The following is a 21550-nucleotide window of genomic DNA, read 5'->3' as shown; positions in this document are numbered from 1 at the left end:
ACGGCTGTAATTATAGTTCAGACCCGCCCATGAGGCTGCTCACGTGATGTGTTATTTGTGTGTATGTATGTGTGAATGTGTGCTTGTGAGGGGAAATGGTTTATGAGTGTGAGCATTTAAAGGTAATGCGAAAGTCAGGAAGCCGCTTGTTTTCATTTCATCGCAAATTAGTCACAATGTAATTCGCTCTGGTATGGACTTGTCGCATTCTACAGATGCCATGCCACTATGAGTTAATGTAGACTGAAGTTCACTTTTGTAAAAACAGGATGTTAAAAATGATGGCTGTAAACAATTTTAATTAGCTGATGCCCTAATCTCTCACCATATAACCAGTTTCCTGAAGAAAAAAAAAAAAAAAAAAAAACACATACACAAGCTATAGTCTAAGCTTAGTTTGCGTAACATCATCAGGTCTGTTTTTTTCCTGTCTATTCACCCAACCAAACATTCCAAAGTCCAGCCAGTGACCTAAAAAGGATTTTCTAGAAAAATATAGGCTACCACCATTTTAGTAGCACATACTAGGGCTTACTGAGTTTGGAATGAAAGGAAAGCATGATTCATTTTACTAAATTGATTCTTACCAACCATTTGTTCATCTTTGCTTTTAATTATTTTGTTGTATATCTATTCTTACCTGTGCAAAAACTTTTTGTTGCATTAAACAATTTCCAGTTAATTTCTTAACTTTTTCATTGTTTTGATGTTTTTGATGGGTCATTCCTGCTATGCAATACTTTTTGAATTCTGTAACTTTGTTAAAAAATGAATATGCTTGTATTAAATCATATAACAAAATTAAAACTTATTTGATTAAAACACTTTACAATGAGGTTCATTAGTTAACTACATTAGTTAACACGAACTAATAATGAACTGCACTAATACAGCATTTGTTCATTTTAATTTCAACATTTACTAATACATTATTAAAATCTTGTTAACATTAGTTAATGAACTAACATAAACAATGTACAATTGTATTTTCATTAACTAATGTTAACAAAGATTAGTAAATACAGTAACAAATGTTGCTTATGGTTAGTTCATGTTAGTTAATACATTAGTTAATGTTTAATTAATGAACCATATTGTAAAGTGTACTTATTTTGTCAACTAATCCATAGTAAGCACCACATGTCCTTGGAATTGTGTCATTCACGTGTGTTTGGGCTAAAAATGTAATGATATTCAATTTGGGGAGCGATTTTTCTCAGTAAACAGTAAATTCAGTTTGACTTCAACATAAAATAATAAAAGTTAAATTGGCTAATTAGTTTATTTAGAAGAACAGATTAACAAACAATATAATGACATGAAATATAGCATATGCAACAAAAACTCTTTTTAAACAAGTTTCCCAAACAATCCCCATTTGTCATTGGTCATATTGTTGGTGTGCCAGGTTGGGATGTGCAAACAAACAGAGCAATGTTTTGATACCAGTACAGTGTACTTTTCAGGGAATCAGGCCACAACTGGCTTACTTGTACATGACAACAAGTTCAAACATGACAACTCTATAAATTATTTTAGCATGTTATTAAACATGGCAATGTTAATGTATTTGGTCTTGGTGGACTAGATCTGCTATGCTGCTGCTGATTGCTGCTGCTGCTGCAGAGCAAGTATGGACTTACTACTGCTAACAAATACATAGACACACTGCTGTGAGCATGTAAGATATGCTACTGCTGCATAAATAGACAAACATAAAAAACCATAGCAGATCTAGGCAGGTGGAGCTGGGGGAGGTGGAGGATTTCAGATGAACTCTGATATTTAAATGACTATTTAAATGTTGAGCAAGCAGTCTCATTGGATGCAGGATCAGCAGAGGCCAACCAGCTTGTGCCATGTGGTACAAATGTAATTGCTTGCAGATAGCATGTAAAATCGGCCCGCATCCTCTAGAGCAGTGATCGGGAACCTATGGCTTGCGAGCCACTCCTGGCTCTTTGACAGAAATCATGTGGCTCACCAGGTCTCACCCTTTACCAAAAAATGATTGAATAAAAATTCAACATTACTAATGATCAGCAATTCCTTTGTTGTTGAGCCTACCAAAGTTGATGAAAATTTTACAATTATAATATATTTCAGGTTGTACTGGCCAAAGTGTGTGTTAAGCGCTGTTTGCGAGTGTCACGTCAGCCATCAATGGTAATCCACTTAAGTTTCTACAGTAACCTAGAGCTCCTGCTGCGCTCAGATTCAAGCGGCTATGCAGCTTGTTAGTGGTAAAGGGCGAAATGAAAGATTTAAAAAAAAAAAAAAAAAAAAGAAAAATTTAAAAGTAAAATAGTGACTGGACTGAAACATATCCTTTTATTGAAACTGGTGCTCTGATGTGCCAAGAGACATTGCGAAACAATGCACCGGTTACTTTCTCTTTTGCTGCATAGACCTTTATGTCCTAAAATGTGCCGTATTTATATCTGTATGATAATCCGCGCAGCTTTCAGTGGGCAGGACTGTTGGCATTATTAATAAAGAAACATGAATGAATGAAAAAGTAAAGAGCGGGACATGCTTGATATAAAAAAGGAAACTCAAAGCCATGAAAGAGAACTGAATCCGCTTCTGACAGGATGTTTCTGTGCGCACGCACCGAGTGGAACTCAGACAAGCATAGTAGCCTTGGCCTAAATGGTCAAATACACTCATTGTTGGTGAGTATTTACATGAACATTGTCAACGAAAGCATCGTGCGTGTGCATTGTTCTTCACTTACTCACACACACACACACACACACACACACACACACACACTCTGAAGAGAATTTATGCTCCTCAGGTGGTAAATCAACCTCATAGTGAAAGTACAATTAATTATATATTTCAACTTATTTATTGTTTGTTGCATATTTGTGTATTTTAGTTGTATATGGACCTTATAAAGTTATTAAAATAATATTGAAAAAAGCATTTTTATAATATTAGACAATATTATTTTTACTTTGACTCTTTTAGAAAAAATCATTAAAAAAAAAATCATTCCCCGCTCTAGAGTTTCAAGACTGGTAATTGTTAGGTAATTGCCTCTACATATTAATCTGGTATTTACCTTCCAAAAAATGACACTTCAGCAGACCATGCATCCTGTTTTGCATTTTTAAATGTCAAGTAGGGCTGTTTGAATGTGTGTGTGTGTGTGTGTGTGTGTGTGTGTGTGTGTGTGTGTGTGTGTGTGTGTGTGTGTGTGTGTGTGTACTGGTTTGACCTACATAATGAGGAACCAAAGTCCTTATATTGTGGTGTGTATTTAGGTTCCAGGCCACACCCCTATATTATGAGGACATGCCAACATCCTCGTAATTCAAAATGCTAAATAAACATACTAAACTATTTTTTGTTAAAAGTGTGTGTGTGTGTGTGTGTGTGTGTGCCCCTGTGTGTGTGTGTTTGTGTGTATGCATAAAACAGAAAGTGCATATGTGTGAGAAAGGTGTTTACATTAAACATATGCAGGATTCTTCACAAAGCAGGCTAAACATACTCAGATGATCCTTAAAGGGTTAGTTCATCCAAAAATGAAATTTGTGTCATTAATTACTCATCCTCATGTTGTTCCAAACCCGCAAGACCTTCGTTCATCATCAGAACACAATTTAAGATACAAACCTGATTCCAAAAAAGTTGTGACACTGTACAAATTGTGAATAAAAAAGGAATGCAATAATTTACAAATCTCATAAACTTATATTTTATTCACAATAGAATATAGATAACATATCAAATGTTGAAAGTGAGACATTTTGAAATGTCATGCCAAATATTGGCTCATTTTGGATTTCATGAGAGCTACACATTCCAAAAACGTTGGGACAGGTAGCAATAAGAGGCTGGAAAAGTTAAATGTACATATAAGGAACAGCTGGAGGACCAATTTGCAACTTATTAGGTCAATTGGCAACATGATTGGGTATAAAAAGAGCCTCTCAGAGTGGCAGTGTCTCTCAGAAGTCAAGATGGGCAGAGGATCACCAATTCCCCCAATGCTGCGGCGAAAAATAGTGGAGCAATATCAGAAAGGAGTTTCTCAGAGAAAAATTGCAAAGAGTTTGAAGTTATCATCATCTACAGTGCATAATATCATCCAAAGATTCAGAGAATCTGGAACAATCTCTGTGCTTAAGGGTCAAGGCCAGAAAACCATACTGGATGCCCGTGATCTTCGGCCCCTTAGATGGCACTGCATCACATACAGGAATGCTACTGTAATGGAAATCACAGCATGGGCTCAGGAATACTTCCAGAAAACATTGTTGGTGAACACAATCCACCGTGCCATTCGCTGTTGCCAGCTAAAACTCTATAGGTCAAAAAAGAAGCCATATCTAAACATCATCCAGAAGCGCAGGCGTTTTCTCGGGGCCAAGGCTCATTTAAAATAGACTGTGGCAAAGTGGAAAACTGTTCTGTGGTCAGACAAATCAAAATTTGAAGTTCTTTTTGGAAAACTGGGACGCCATGTCATTCGGACTAAAGAGGACAAGGACAAGTTGTTATCAGCGCTCAGTTCAAAAGCCTACATCTCTGATGGTATGGGGTTGCATGAGTGCGTGTGGCATGGGCAGCTTACACATCTGGAAAGGCACCATCAATGCTGAAAGGTATATCCAAGTTCTAGAACAACATATGCTCCCATCCAGACGTCATCTCTTTCAGGGAAGACCTTGCATTTTCCAACATGACAATGCTAGACCACATACTGCATCAATTACAACATCATGTCTCCGTAGAAGAAGGATCCGGGTACTGAAATGGCCAGCCTGCAGTCCAGATCTTTCACCCATAGAAAACATTTGGCGCTTCATAAAGAGGAAGATGTGACAAAGAAGACCTAAGACAGTTAAGCAACTAGAAGCCTGTATTAGACAAGAATGAGACAACATTCCTATTCCTAAACTTGAGCAACTTGTCTCCTCAGTCCCCAGACGTTTGAGGACTGTTATAAAAAGAAGAGGGGATGCCACACAGTGATAAACATGGCCTTGTCCCTTTTTTGAGATGTGTTGATGCCATGAAATTTAAAATCAACTTATTTTTCCCTTAAAATGATACATTTTCTCAGTTTAAACATTTGATATGTCATCTATGTTGTATTCTGAATAAAATAATGAAATTTGAAACTTCCACATCATTGCATTCTGTTTTTATTCACAATTTGTACAGTGTCCCAACTTTTTTGGAATCGGGTTTGTATATTTGATGAAATCCGAGAGTTTGTTTTTTTATCTCCCATAGAAAGCAACGAAATTACCACATTCAAAGTCCAGAAAAGTAGCAAAGACATTGTTAAAATAGTCAGCGTGACTACAGTGGTTCAACCTCAAGGTTAAGAAGTGACGAGAATACTTTTTGTGTGCAAAAACAAACAAAATAACTACTTTATTCAACAACTTTTCCTCTTCCTTGTCAGTCTTCTACGCAGTTGACGCAGTGAACGCAATGCAGCACTTCCGTGTTCAAAATCTTTATTTTTGTTTTGTTTTTGCTCACAAAAAGTATTCTCATCGCTTCATAACATTAAGGTTGAACCACTGTAGTCACGTTGACTATTTTAACAATGTCTTTACTACTTCTCTGGACAATGAATGTGGTAATTTTGTTGTATTCTATTAAAGATAAAAAAAACCCTCTCAGATTTAATCAAAAATGTGTTCTGAAGATGAACAAAGGTCTTATGGGTTTGGAACGACATGATGGTGAGTAATTAATGACATCAATTTCATTTTTGGGTGAACTAACCCTTTAAGAGCATCAGCTTGATAAATGTCAGGAGGCTGGAAACTGATACAACTAAGATAAATGCTTGCAGATCCTTGTCTGTTTTTGTAAATAAAACTGCTCTGTGCTGAACCATCATGAATGCACTAAAAACTTGCAGCTGTGTGCAGATGCTTTTAAGATAATACCTTGACCAATATAACTTGTATAGTTAAATGTTATTTTAAAATTTTGACTAAAATAAACTTTGATATTAAAATACTCTCCCAGTTTAATATGCAGAGACATTGCTCTGTTTGTTTGTGCATCACAACCAATGGCTTGAATTTAGGGGAGAGACCAGTGACAGATAGTTGGAGGATAGATGGACTGACAGAGAAATTACATACTTCTCTTAGCATGTTGTTTGTTATGCTAGTAAGGAGTGCATGATATTAGACCATTGCTCGGTGGCCTAATTAATTTTTTTTTTAAACCAAAATACTGTCTCTATTCAGGACCTTTGTACCTAGTTGTTCTCAATTTTATGTTTGGTAAAGTCAACCACACATGCATTAACATGTTTGCCCTTCACTTTGGCTTGTGGCTTTGCCTCTCCTGTGGAATGGATGACTGCACTACTGCAGTTAATGAAAAATGAATGGACAGGAAGTACTGTGGCACGTCAGCTGAGAACTAGCTCAGTATCAGTGTGTTTTTTCTCTCTTTTCATCTTACCCCTGACCCCTGGTGATTTGTAATTTCTACCTTGGATGGATACATTCCTGTGATGGCAAAGCTGAATTTTAAGCAGCCATTACTCCAGTCTTAGTATCATATGATCTTTCGGATATCATTCTAATAAGCTGATTTGGTGCTCAAGAAACATTTCTTCTTCTTATTATTATTATCAATATTGAAAACAGTTGTGTTGCTTAAAATTTTTGTGTAAACCGTGATGCTTTTTCCCCAATGATTCTTTGATGAATATTTGTACATGCATGAAAGGCAGATTGGCTGTTAGCTGGAAGGCATTTGTGCTTTGTGTTCAGCTGTATGTGAAAGAGAGGCTGAGACAAAACAGCGCATGCAGTGCTGCAGTGTACTTTGTACCATTTTCAAAGAGACCCTGGCCCTTTAAGAGCAGCTACGCCTGACTTGAACATATGGGGAGCTAATCTTAGCCTTACTCCTGAGAGAAACAAGGTTGGCAACCAGCCACTGTGCAGAACTGGAAAGATAGTATTCTCTCTCTCTCTCATTGCTTCTTTTGCCATAGAAGTTGAACAAAATAAGGTTTTTGGGTTATTAGTGGCAGATTTTTGCCCAACATAGATTGAGTTTTGAGTAAAAAAAAAAATAAATAAAAATTGTTATTTGACGGATTATTTCATATGAGACTATATAGCCAACCTAGAGTGGTTTATGTATCAGGTTTCTTCCCATTTTGAAAGAGATCTGCATGATGTCATTCATCTATCTCCTTCAACATGATTGTCTTTCAATTCTCTCTGTCCTTCTTCTTTTTCAAGCTTTCGTCTCTTTACCAGTCTGCTATTTTCTGCTTTCCTCTCTCTTGTATCCCCCTCATCAAATTTCACCTCAGTTTTTTCCTTCTCCTCCAAAACTTCTTGCACAAAGACCACTCTTTAGGCTCTGTTATTCCTCCGTCTCATACCTCCTCCTTTCCCACCATCTTACTGAGTGATGAGGGTCGCTCCTCCCTTCCCTTCCCTTCCCCCTCTTTCCTTATGTCTTTTCTGCTTTGCTTCCCCCTCACTTTCTCTCTCTCTTTCTCTCGGTCTGTCTCCCTCTTTCCCTTTGTGAGTATTTGTGGGGTGAAATGAGGAGGGGGCTCTCAGCTGAGTTGTGCGTGTTGACTTGCATGTGCCATGTGTCAGGCAGGACGAATTATGACACACACACACACACACACACACACACACACACACACACACACAGACATTTACATTCGACATCCTACACCTCACAGACCTACCCACTTTGCTCTAAAAAAGAGGCATCAGGTCAGGGGACGCCAAAAATAAGGTGCACGCAAAAAGAAAGAGGACGAGGTTGGGAGGGAGGGAGGTAGTAAAGTATTGGGGGCCAGAGAACAATAGATAGATCTAAAGAAAGGGCAATTACAAAACTAAAGACATGGGAATTACAAAGAAGATGGGAAAAAATGGAAAGGTAAGTCAAGAGAAACAGAAGTGGAAGTCTTGACGGTCTCAATGACTGTCTGGGCCATTCATGATCTGCCCCAGACCTAATGCACTCAGTGACCCTAAGCTTATTTGCATCGACGCGTACGCATGCGAGTGCTCTGCTTTCGTTTGAGTGTGCGCGTGTGCCCTCACATGCAATCGTATACATTTCTTAGAAAGCATGTTTGAAACTCTTCCGTGGTTTAGCCTTTTGTTGGGCCCCTAGTATAGCGGAGGCATGTTTTATCTGTTCATGTGAAAGTGTTCGGCTCTGGACTGGTGGGAGAGGTTTAGTAAACAAATATAGATAATGAAAGGGAGGGAGGGTGTGTGAGAGAGAAATGGAAAGGGAGAGTGGATGAACTTGTAATAGACAAAAAGACAGCTGTTTTTTTAAAGTAAAGTTGTCTTTGTTAGCTTTTTGTTCAATTCTTAATTCTGAAAGGTTGGAATTTTCTTTGGGGATACTTGGCTTTTGGAATACTATGCTTAAGCAGAACAAACAAGACCAAAACAGTATCTTTCTTTATTCTAATCCAGTTAATTTAGCTGTTTGTTGACTGTAGATATATATGGATTACTTAAAATGCAGTATTTTGAATCTATACATTCCACCCTAAAAGACTGTACACTGTAATAATATATTCAACCTCACATGCTTTATGAGTTATTTCACAGAAATGCTTGAATCCTTGTGTGTTTATGGGTGTGTGTGTTTCTTTCTGCTTTTTCTGTAGGTGGTTTGTGTAGGTGGGGGTTTGATTTTTTTTTTTTTTTTTTTTTTTTCCTTTTCTTTGAATGTGGGTGATTGTAAGCTGAGATGAGCAACAGATGAGTCACTCTAGACTGATGAACCAAAAGACAAAAAGACATCATCAAATGCCGTAACAACTACTGTGTCAGTCATCATTTTTCTGAGAACATGCAAATCTGAGAATGAGCATTCTTTAACTGAGAGTTCCTAATCAAACATGAGTATTGTTTAGATAATGCAGGTAAAGAATTGGAGGTCATTGTTTCATTATTTGTGCTGTTTCCCTAAGGCCCTGTTTCCACCTGGTATTAAGATGCATTTTGGTCGATCGGATCACAAGTGGACAACACTAAATACAGGTGTAAACATGGTCTAAAACGTTTTGAGCTTGTCCACTTTCAACCACTTCCAGAGGTAGTCGAAAGCGCATTTGACCAGATTGCTTTCGTAGTGGAAACGCTCATATGGTTGAACGTGTTCGAACAGCCACAAAAAATGGCTACTATCTGTCTATAATGCATAAACCTTATGGGAAGCGTGCTAGCCAGACAGGATTTAAACTTTGCCGGCTGAAGACGAAAAACGTACCAAGCACAGCGTTTGGCATGGTCTCACGGCTGTCAGAGCAGAAACGAAAGCTGCTGCTCTCCATGTGTTTTTCTGTCATCTCCTTTCGTGTTCATATGTAAATTGTGTGAGCTTATTTCATCCATTAGATCGAAAGATCTGAAAAAACCCATACATTTACCCAATCATAGACCATACCCTCAAAGAAATCAGGACAGAAGTGGTCGAAAGTAAACAAAAGAGACGGATTAAAACTCCAGGTGTAAACGGGTATCTGTCTCCCTTGTTCACTTGTGTTCTGATCGACCAAAATGCATCTTAATACCAGGTGGAAACAGTGCCTAAGACTTGGTGGTTGAAACCCAGATCTGCTGAGGTGGAAGAGACCTGCACCTGAGTTTTGACCAATTCTGTTTTTTTCAGCAGCTGTTGCTGATAGTGATATCTAAAAAACAGGGTTTTTATATTGTCAAGCTACAATCTTTTAAGTATACAATATCTAATTTTATTATTTGAAGTGTTTCACCTATGCTAAATGTAGTCTGATTAATGTGTATACATGCTGGACAAAGTTAGGTCTGTTAGTTTGCAAAAATCATCCTGGAATGATTTCAGTTGGATTAAAGCATCTTAAAAAGATAAATTATTGCTTTAGACTGAAAATTTAATGTAAATGTGTAACTGTTACTGGTCAGTATTCTCAAAATCAGCCCGGCAAATCTATCACTATAATATATCACTAATCCCAGGCATACTCTATCAATGTTGTGCCCTCAGACACGATGTCTGTCCATAGTTGTTGCAGGATAACTGCTATAGCGAGTTGCATCTGCCATGAAGCAGTGAATTTCAGTTCCTGTCTAGTGGTAGTAGGTCAACGACTCTCATATCTTAAGCATGACCTTGTGTGTCTAGTATTCTAATGGTGGTTCAAGATTCAGGTGACACTTGTCTGATGAGTAATAATTTGTGAGAAAGGGCATTTAGTTGTGACCTTTTGGATCTAATTGAAATGCCAAATCTTTCCGTGTATTACCGTGGTCTTTCTGAGACCTGTTTAGTTTCACATCCCCCGTGTCTCTTGTGTTTGGATCAATGATCAGTGTCTTGTGACACTGTGCATGTTTGTGGCTTGCTTGGTTAAGATTTCTCATATTTTAAAAGACACAAGACATCTCAGGCATTTACTGTAATGCAGAAGGAAAGGTCCCATGTGTATACCTGTGAATAATCAAGATTTTCCTGTATGGTTTAGTAGAGCTGATTATATGGGCCAGGTACGTATCATTTTTGTCTTTCAATATTAGTAACCAGCTAGTGTCACGTCTCTCATTGAGGTGAGAAGAAAGTTTGTTAAACGGACCGTTATTACAGACCTGTTGTTATTTACTCACCTCATGTTGTACCAAACCTGTACATTTTCAAATTTCAGTCTTTGTTTTTTGTTCATACAATGAAAGTCAATGGGGTGCAATGAGGGTAAATAAATGATGACAGAATTTTAATTTTTGGGTGAACTATCCCTTTAAATGTGTTTGTGAGTTTGTTTGATTGCATGCTTAAAAATTGTGTCAGTTCACCTGATTTATGTCTCAAAGCGTTTGGCGTTTTAAAGGTACATTGTTTGTCAGCATTAACAAATATTGGCACAAATCGTTCACCCGATAAATAAAGTCCAAAGACACCTTGTAGCTTAACAAAAGAATGCGTGTAGTAATGTTGCCATGTAATCAGTGTTATGTCAGCTCCGCATTGCTGCATATTTTGTTAGTGATCCGCTTTCGCTCCTCTCAGCATAGATGCGCCGTAACTTGCAACAGGAAGGGTGAGGTAACTACAGGGCACAGGAACTGCTGTGTCACGCTGAAAGGAGCGAGGGACTACGCTTAGACGGGCGAGTGAATTAGAATGTGTATGTGTGTAAGGGGAGGCACATCTACATTATGTGTTATGACACATCTGCCCAGCCCTCTATCGCCGACTAGGAGCATAGAATGATTGTGGTGACGCAACTGCAACGTCATAACGGTTCCCACTCTCCGTTTTTCCTCTCTCTCTCTCTCTCTCTCTCATTCACTCACTTCTCCTCCGCTGGTGACAGTGCATTTTACCTCTCCGCTCGGGCTTTGGGTCTGTGTGTGTTTGTCCATGGGGTTGCCTTGCCTTCACTGTGTTGATGGTGGCGATCCAACTGGCAGGACTCAACCGCGAGAGAGAGAGCGGGAGAGAAAGACACTGTTTAGAAGGAAAGACGACAAGACGAGAGTCGCGGACATGGCAAGAGGTTATGCGGGTTCATACAAATTGCACGTTACGCAGTCTGCGATCGCATCCTCATAATGCAAAAGCGATTCTACCGAGGGGCTTTCTGGCAACTGTCAAAGACGATTGCAATGTTTTCCTCTGAACAGAACGAGTACAAAAATAAGCTCATGGAGAAAAGGGAGAGGTAAATATAGAAAAGATGCCAGCAAAAGAGCGAGCGTGAGAGACCCAGCTGAGAAGCTTCGGAGTTCGAAGAGATGGGTTGGCATGAAACAAAGTGTTTAGGCAGCAAAGAAAGCTTAGAAAAGAACATGATTAAGACTGCGAGAGTGATTCGTTTTTTACACCGAACACTCACTTACCATCGTGGTCTCTATCTTCTGCTCTTCCCTACCCTCGAATCCCTCACGCGAACATTGCCCCTTCTGTATCGCTGCAAAAGCACCTCGTCGCCTTCCCTCGCTTCCGAGCAGAATAAACACCATCGAGTCAAAATACCAGCAGCAAAATTGTGCATAAACGCATGTGTGTTATGTGACGGTCGTTGTCTTTTCCCTCAAAACTTTGAGCTTCCTATCTCTCTGCGGTTCCTGTTAACCTCCCTGTACCTTGTGGTTGCCTCTGTCAGTCGCTGTGCTTTCCCCCTCACATCCTGTGTTCCTCGGCTTTGAGACTCGTTTGCTGCTGCTTGGCTCTTATATCTGCGGTTTATATAAGTGCACCAATGTATATGCTTCGTATATGATGTAGATGACTGCCATTCCTTTCACAGTTTGACAGTCTCTCATGAAACTGTGTATGTTTCTTCTGTAAGCATCTTCTGCCAGCTATCTTCTGTTCGAAATCAGCATCTTGTGATGTTTTGCAATATATAGCGCTTGTCAATACAGAGTTCAAACAGACTGTCTACTATTGAGGACAGCACTATAATGACAGGAATAAATATATCGGCGCCAGTCATTTCCGTTTCTTTGTTTTTGTTTATTTGTATTTTTCTTAAACACTAAATGGCAGCTGCTGTGTGATGACTGAGTAGACGTCTACATTTAACTGCTGCAGCCTCCATCTTATGGAGCCAAAAACCAAGACCAAAACACCTCTACAATAACATGCATCTCTGCTTTCACATAAGCCATAGATCTGTGTTCATACAGTCCTTTATTTAGCGCAGTAGCCAGCCAGTCTGCCACTCGTGCTTTCTCTCACTCTCTATGCTTTGCAGCGGCTGTATTTCCTGCACGCTCCACCATTCCATCGTACGTGCCCAGTGTGGCTCAGATAATGGCCTCTCTCACTCTGCACACACAGAAAAGAGGAGGGGAGGAGGAAAATGAAGGGAGGGAGAAAACGAGGGAGGGGGGAGGGAGTGAGCTAGCAAACGATAGAGAGAGGGGTGGGGGCTTTAAGGCAAAGCAGACGGTGAATGCGAAAAGCAGAAAGAAGAAGGAGAATATAGAAAAGGGAAGGGAGGAGCAGAGAGACATAATGAGAGAGGGAGAAAGAGAGAAACGACAGTGGCGATAGGAAGAGAAACAGAGCGAGTGTGTGTGCGTGGGGGAGGTGTGTATGACAGAGTGCGTGCGTGAGTGTGTGTGCGTCCGTGTGCCGCACTGCCTGGCTGACTGAGAAGAGAGGGAGAGAAAGAAAGAAAAGAAAGAAAGACTGAAAGAGAAAAGAACCCATAGTGGATTTCCACCGGCTGGCTTCTTTTTTTTTTTTTTATTTGGCACTGTCTCGAATGCCGTATTCCATGCACTTTCTTGTCCACGTTTCCCACCTTTGTCTCTCCAGCAACGTTATTGGGACAGATAGACCACTGTGAGTAGATGCCAATCTGTTAATTTCTCTCTCTGTATGCTTTAGCTTTGTATTTTGATTGTGAAAGGCACCGGAGTACGGGGAACGGGAAAGGGGGGGGGGGGGGTTGTGTGTCTTACCGTGTTCAGCTGTCTACTACTAGGCTTTAAACCTCGTCTGCAGCCTCTCTGATTTTTGTTTGTTTTGTTTGGTTTTTTGTTTGGTTTTTTGCTTTCTGCTGTCAACCTCTGGGACAGCTGTTAATTGTGTGCAATTCTGAGACATAGTAGATGCAACATACAGAGTTTAAAGGGCACCTCATACTTTTGAGTAAAACCGGTTTTACAGTCTCTTCTGGTTGGGCGTGTTAATGTTTTGGTAGTAGTAGTAGCTCTGTGTCTGTAAGAAGAGGGAGAGAGTTTTGGCAGCAAAAGCCCTGGCACGCCTCAGATAATTGCCTAAGCACGTGCTTTCTGCTGTCAAGACAGGTGTGCATTTGCAGGTGTACTGCATATATATATGTATGTCACTGATCCAAAGAATCTGATACACATCTTGCACAGCGCATGTAATAAATCAACTCTCTGATTTTTAAAAACAAACTATCTAGTGCTTTTTTTGCGTGCAAGTGTGTTCTAGTGAACTCTGCGGTGACACTAAGACCATATTGTGAAAGTATTCGGCATGAAGGCATACACGTGGGTGTTTATTGCATCACTGAAAAGAGGAAAAATAGCCTGTTGTAACAATTGTGTGGTTCAGCTTTTTTGAAGAGTTGAAGTGTGACCATTGTTGGTAAGTGGGGTAACTAGTCTGACACATGCTTTTGAAACACGCACACACAAACAGTCTACTCAATGGCTGGCACACAGCCCATGGGGGTCCAAACAGACACCATCAGTTAAGGTGAATTCAAAGTGTCTGAACAGCTTGCCCATCAGTATAACCCATTTAAAGGGCTGTTACGATGAAGGCACAATCAGAGAGGTTTAAACAACTTCATTTTATGCAAAAAAAATTCTTATACTATACTCAAATATTGTAGATGCTTCTACAGAATTACTGCTTAAGACATCTGAATAGACAGAGTTATGTATGTTAGTGGGTTTTTTTCATGGGTGTTTTTTTTTTTTTTTAGTTAGCATGATAAAACCACAAGGTCCTCTTTTATAATATATGCCTTCACCATGGACAAAGCCCTCTGAATTTGTCTTTTGTGCAGCAAACAGGTTTTCATTTCATGTCATTTCATTTCACATAGAAGAGCACTAAAGGCATTATACAAATCATTCACTTAAATTTATGATATTATAGTATGTTTTAGAAATACATTATCACTTAAAAGTGTCACGAAGATGGTTGCTTATAGATATTGCCCTTTCACACTCACCTGGAGCCAGTTCACAGTTTCCACAACATTCATTTAGCCCTTTCAAGAAAAAAGCACAATAGAGAGCGTATAGACCAGCAAAGAGGATATCTGAAAACCAGGAACCAGGAAGAGTATGTTTCTCAGTATGTTGACTTTGGCATTACCAGTTCTATTATAATTGTAAATATGGGGTTGTATTTGCATGAGACAGTTGAACTGGTAGAAGCAGTCTTAATTGTGCCCTTGAAAAATGTAGAGGTAGACTCAGGTTATTTTAATAATGTCTGCCCAATGACATCAATTAAATTAGACAATACAGCAATAACCAATTTTATGTTGTCTTTGCGGAATGTGTTCTTCTTGCAAGCAGAGAAAAAAAAAGACAGAGAAAGAGCAAAAGAAGAGCATAAGGCAACCCAGGGAACTCCATGGGACAAAGTATTATGTAGTCTTCTTTCAAATCAGGCAGCAACCTTACAGAGAATACCAAGATGGTCTAACAGATCAGAATATGTTGTTTAGTTAATAGAGGTAAATGATTATGTCACTATTTCAGGACAAAATGCTATGATGTTTGTTTTAATTAGTCGGCAATTAATATATTAAAATAGTATTTGCTCTTTATTTTTGTATGATGTAATCAATGCATAACACTTCGTTGCTACAAAAGGTTTACAAAGATTGAAAGAATATACACACACTCAGTAGATATATGTAAACTGTCAGTTTGCTGAAGCATTGTCAAGTAACTTATGTTTTTTGCTCTTCTACAGACTGTTTCTGTGGTGGGTTCAGTGGATGGCCCCAGAGGAAGAGGCCAGATGGAAATTGGGTCCCATGACCGCCTGAAAGAAGGCGTGTTAAACCATGAACTGTCTAATGGGCTTAGCAAACATGCAGCAAATGAAGAAAATACTTGTGATGAAGAAGTCAGTGGCGTGGCCAGGGAGCAACACCAGCACAACTTCCATGAGGGGGCTGGATGTATTTCCCAGACACCGGGCTGGGTCCCTGAGCAAGCTGGGAAGTCTTCAAATCCTGAATCTCAACAGGGTGCTTGGAGTGGCCAAAATGCCAGCACACCGGTGAATGATGTGGATATGGAGGATGCACGAACCCTGGTGGCCTTTTCTGCTACTGTTGGCTCACTGCCACCTTACACCAACCATCAAACTTCTCAGACTCCTACAGCTCAGCTGTATGAAAGGTTCCATCAGGAAATGTCTAATGGAGCAGATGAGGCCAGAAAGAAAGGTGTGGATGGTGAGTTGTACCCCCCTGAAGATCTAAACACTCTTCAGGCAGCACTGAACAAGGCCCGTCATGGCCACAAGCCACCTAACTGTGATTGTGATGGCCCAGACTGCCCTGACTACCTGGAGTGGCTGGAGAAGCAAATCAAAATGGTGGCTAACTCCCAGGATAAAGGTTCCTGTAAAATCGCGGGTGCTCCTCCACAGCCACATGCACAGCATCGTTATTCTCAATCCCAACCTCAACAATGTGGAAGTAACCCCTTGTGTATGCAAGACACAAATCCACAGCCACTTGTTAACCAGCCTTCTGCTCTTAGACCCTTTGGCCGACCAGCACCTATTCCCTGCTCACCTAGTGTTCTGTCCATAGCCAAGGAAAGAAATGTTAGCTTGCAAACAGCCATTGCAATTGAGGCTCTGACTCAGTTGTCTGCCACTGTCCCACAATCTGTTGTTTCTCCAGGCGAGTCTTCTCCTGCAAATCACCATCAGCATCTGCCAACCTCCTACCCCCAGAGTATGCCACAAGTGGTCTCTTCATCTTCTGGTCCTGTTTTGGCCTCCTCTGCTATGCCACGATCCATCCCTCCAGGACATTACCCTCCGGAGGTATCATCATGGGAGCAGCAGAGACCTCAGTCTCAGGGTGAGGCCCCTGCACCTAACTCATCTCACTATGCTTCCCCATACCCATCCTCCAAGTCCCCATTTACAATCATACACCCATCAACCCCTAATCCCCGACCCCAGCAGTGGAACCAGGGCACAGCTGGAAACTGCGAGAGAAGCTCCCCTCGGAACCCATGGATGACTGAGAACACAGAGTCCCAGCTTCGTTTTGTAAACCCATCCCAAGGCAGCAGTGACCCAGTATCTGAGCTAAAGCAACTCCTTGGAGACACCGGTGGAAAGTACACCAACTCAGCCTTCAAGTTCCCACTCCTTCACCCCAGCTTGCAGGATGGTCGCAAGGGCAGCCTTGCTGGAGTGCCTCACATTAAACAGGAGGTGGATACAAAGGAGTACCTGGGCTCAGGATGTGCAGTCATGGGCCAGGAGGGTATGGTAAATGGCCAGCAGCCGTTCCAGGGTCAGCCGTTTTCACCCACCATTAGGCACTCAACTCAGGCAGCACTACAGCAGCACCTTCATCATAAGCGTAACCTCTTCTCTAATTCTCCTACCTTTAGTCCATTAGCCCCCATGGCTTGTCAGAACCTTCGTAAATGGTGGCCACAGTCTATTCCAGAGAGTCCTTTAACCATCAAACAGGATCACAAAGAACCCAAAAAGAAAAAAAATGTTCAAAGTTCTCCTCTTCTCAAGCAGCCAGTGGGTGGGCTATTTGGTCCACTGGGCACACCTCTTCCAAAACCCAAACAGATTGTTATCAAGAAGCATAAACAGAAAGCTTCCCAACCAACTTTTCTCCCACAGAACCAGATTACAATATCGAAACCTCCCTTCATCTCCGCAGGATATGCACCATCCCTGTCTCAGCTTGTTCCATCTCTACCAAGCATGGAAGCTGGGCTTCCCCCCTCTCAGGTGGCTGAGAGCCACCCAGCTCCAGCTCAATCTCAGGAATCCATTTTAAATGGCAGTAGTACACCCATCTCTGAAAACACTCATTCTTCTTCTACCCCTGTGTCAGTCCTAGCACCATCCACCCAGAAGGTGATAGCTTGCTCAGGCCCAGCTGGGCCAAATGACAGTGTCCCAACAAACAGTATCACCCCTCAAACCTCTACAACACAGCCAATTCCTTCTCTGGCTGGCCTCAGTAACCTAGATCCTAAATTTGAAGAGCTGATTCGCCAGTTTGAGGAGGAGTTTGGGGACACCATTTCCTCAGCTTCTGCAGCAGAGACCCCAGAGAATGGCCCTGCTCATCCAGTGGTGACCGAGTCACAACCAAACTCAGGACAAACCAGACCCGAGTCACCATCCCCAACGCAGCCAGTTAACTGCCCTCCTGTTCCCACAAATGAGTCTGAGCCTATGGATGAAGGTCAAAAGGACATGACTGAAAGACTGAAGGAAAAAACACCATTGCCATCTGAGGAGCTCTGTACTGTCAAACAGGAAAGTGAGGAATGTGAGGTGGACGTGAAACCTTCTGTGCAGCTCCCATCTGTAGCTCAGGATGCAATTCTGGAGCAAAATTACCCCTTCATTACACCTTTCTCCCCTCCAACTAAACGTATAAAGATTGAGTCATCTGGTGGCGTGACTGTGCTCTCCACAACTGCATGTTTCTCTGCAGACAGAGAGGGGGATGATTTGAATACTCCCACCAAGGATATGTTTCCCTCCTCTCCTTCACTTAAAGGTTTTCTTGAGTCACCATTGCGCTACCTGGACACTCCCACCAAGAGCCTACTGGATACACCAGGGAAAAATTCCCAACCTGATTTTCCCATCTGTGACTGCGTAGGTAAGTGTGAGAGAATTCAGGTGGAAAAAAAGTCTGGTTTAGAAAACTGGGGAAGAGCATTCATATTCTCAAACAGACACTGAGATTTTGTGACATTATAACACAGCACCCCACTCTACATCCCCTTACATTCTACTGATCAGACAATGAGACCCGCTTAGTTAACCCATCTAACCCCCTATCTTTTTTATTTATTTTTTAGCTCAATTTATGTTTTATTATAGTTAAGCTTCATTACAGTTAGCTTTATTGCTAGTAAATATTAGGGTTAGGGTTATTCCATTAGACTACAACATAGACTAAATTGATCATCAAAATTCCCTTCAGGAAGCCCCAAATGTTTCTTTTTCATCACATAATTTCTGCATCAGCACATTTCTCAGGGTAGTGTTGGGCCATGTCTGAGAATGCATGCTCTATCAGGGACCGTGCATTGCTCTACAGTCTGTTCTCTGTGCCTCTTGCAGAGGAACAATAGTTTTGAAGAAAGGAGCCCATTGTAATTCTTTGGGCCAGGGCAGTGCAGTGCCTTCTGTCTGTGCTCAGGCTATTGGTACAGTGAGTACAGCTAGTTTCTCCAAAGGAGGCAGTCACACAATGAAGAGAGTCTGCTCATATATCATATGATATACTGTGGTCAGACATCAAAGATGGGAGGGACTAGGGAGGACAGGGTGAGAAGAGATGGACTGCAACCTCTCAGCTTGGCCCTCGTATGTCTTATTTTGTCATTTCAGAGGTTTTGCTGAACTGTGTGAAAGTTGTCCTTTTGCATTGTAACAGCAGCTGACAATTCTTTGCAAATTTCAACTGAAAGATTTTCTGATAAGCTATCAGAAGCTCATTATATAAACCTTATTATACATGTGATATGTAATTGTCAAAATTATTTGCCAAATATGAAAGAAATCATTTAAGAAAGTGTTCATTCAAGGGTAGTAAGCTGTGCCTGAACACTTGTTGGAGCTTGACTGTTACTAAAAGCAAAGGACAATAGAAGGGAGGTTTCCATAGTGAATCCTTATAGCACTCTGTCAACACCACAGGGAACACCCAGTGCCATTTGATACTTACAAACACAGAAAACACGTCCCATATGTAGTACATTCAGCAGTTCTACAGTCTTTATATTGATTTTAACATGGGGAATATATCTAGTATATATATTTGACTGTTGTATCATTTTTCTCTCAGTCTGTCATTCTCAAAAGTACTGTTTTTCCTATATTTTTAACTATTCTTACACTTATTACTGTTACAGTATTTTACGCTGCTGAGTAAGCAGGTAGTATGCATCCACTAGATGTTTTTCTTTTCTCAAGAACACTTTTTTCATAAGACTTTCTCTTTTTTGCTCACCCACACACAGGACTGACTCATACTATCATTCTAATGGTATTACACATTAGGAATCTGAATCAACCAATATTACAAGAGTACAAGAGTGTGTCCATGCTTTAACCTGCATTCTCTTTCACTCTTTGTCTCCCTTAGACCAAATCCTAGAAAAGGACGAGGGCCCATATTACAACCACTTGGGGTCTGGGCCAGACATGGCTTCAGTCAGAAAACTGATGGAAGAGAGGTGAGAGGCACGAGTCAGATTCTTGAATCATTATTGGTTCACACTGCATTCCATAATGTCTCCTTTGCAGATTTCGTTGTGGGCATTTTTTTTTTTTTTTGCAAACACAACCTACAGGACATGACCTAAAGGCCATGTGAGATTCTACTTTAAAATGATTTTTATTGAGGGGAAATAGCTGGAGAAACTATTTTGAATGTTGAATTTAAAGTTCAGCTTGCTTGCTTTTTCTCTAGCAATTGCCTATTCTGTGTTGTCCTTTTTTAGTTAGATGTTACCAAAAAAAGTTGGAGGAAAATATTGTCATACACATACAATGAGTAACAATCAGACAAACTCAAATGAAAATCCATTTATAGATTAAAATATATTTTTCTACAGTTCAAAACAGAAGTTATTAATCTTCAAAAAACACAGAGGAATAATGCTGACCCAACGTCATTTGCTTTAAGAGTTCCCTAGCGACCCTTTCATTGTTCTGAGAGAGTTGTTTGGAAGCTCTGGCAGTTGGATCCTGGCAACAGATTCTTAACCAGCTGAGGATAAGCATCTCTCTTTTCTGCCGTTTGCTCTCCCATTCCCCTCCTCCCACCTTCCTTCTCTATGATCTTGTCCCCAGGGAATTCCTGACCCAGAATCCAACAGGAGAAACAGGAAATATTGGCATCAGCAGATCGACACAGGGGAGAGACAGGGAGATAGAGAGACAATGAATAGCAGGGGAAAAGAGAAAGAATTTAGAGGAAATTAAAGAAGGAGATGAAGTGATGAAAAGGTTGGGGTATATATATATATATATATATATATATATATATATATATATATATATATATATATATATATATATATATAAAGGGTACATATTAAAGCTTGAAGCAATGAGTATCCTGTAGTATTCTCTTTACAGGAGGGATCATATGTTCAAAATGTTCACTCTGTTTATGCGGTGAATCACGTTAATTTGCTATAAATGAGATTACTTGATATACTGTATTCCCTGAGGACTAAAAACTTTTAATAATACTTTAATGATCCTGTGATCATTCAGAAGTGAAGAGGAATATGAAAAGCTCCACAGGGTGTTGCCCCCTTTCCCTTGTAAGCATACAGAACCTAAAACTTCCTTGACCCATTTGGATAGAGTATCTCCACCTTTGCTGACCTCTGGTACACTTGTCCACTCTCGTTGCTTTATTTGAGAGCTGATTGAGGGCATAGTGGCTGTAAATTCTATAGCCTGAGTCATCTCCTCTGAGATAGAGGGGGAGCTGGTTGGTAGAGGAAGAACCTCCCCTTTGTTTGTCTGTCAGACAGTGGCTATAGCCTTCTTAAGCCTAAGCCTGACCCCTTTGTGGCCTTTGACCTTATAGCCCACCCCTGTGGATCTTAGAAGCTTATCCACCAGACTGTGTAGTTATAACTGACAGTATTTATACTTCCCACATGCTGCTGTCATGCTCATGCCCTGAGAGTTTCATTTGAGGAGACAAGCAATTGTTGACTGCAAACATGGGCCGTCATATACAAATGTGTGTATTAGAACTGAGTATCACCCACTACTTCACTATACAAATGTAACCGTTCAATACATT

General features: G+C 40.5%; 1 protein-coding gene across 5 annotated transcripts in view; it reads left to right on the top strand.

Annotated features, from left to right (window-relative positions):
• Window positions 1–21550, top strand: part of tet3 (tet methylcytosine dioxygenase 3) — a 52929-nt gene that overhangs the window by 18006 nt on the left and 13373 nt on the right. For 4 of the 5 annotated variants that reach the window (XM_048188906.1, XM_048188907.1, XM_048188909.1 and 1 more), the window contains 2 exons: window positions 15454–18373; window positions 19868–19958. In XM_048188906.1, the coding sequence (XP_048044863.1) occupies window positions 15454–18373; window positions 19868–19958 (3011 nt within the window). Of the gene's footprint in view, window positions 1–12910; window positions 13330–15453; window positions 18374–19867; window positions 19959–21550 lie in introns of those variants that run through there. The other variant, XM_048188910.1, reaches the window with a different exon arrangement.

This window comes from Megalobrama amblycephala, linkage group LG4, assembly GCF_018812025.1.
Source record: "Megalobrama amblycephala isolate DHTTF-2021 linkage group LG4, ASM1881202v1, whole genome shotgun sequence".
In the NCBI taxonomy this organism is placed as follows: Eukaryota; Metazoa; Chordata; class Actinopteri; order Cypriniformes; family Xenocyprididae; genus Megalobrama; species Megalobrama amblycephala.
Note: the sequence above shows the minus strand (reverse complement) of the source record. Positions and strands in the feature narration are given on the sequence as shown.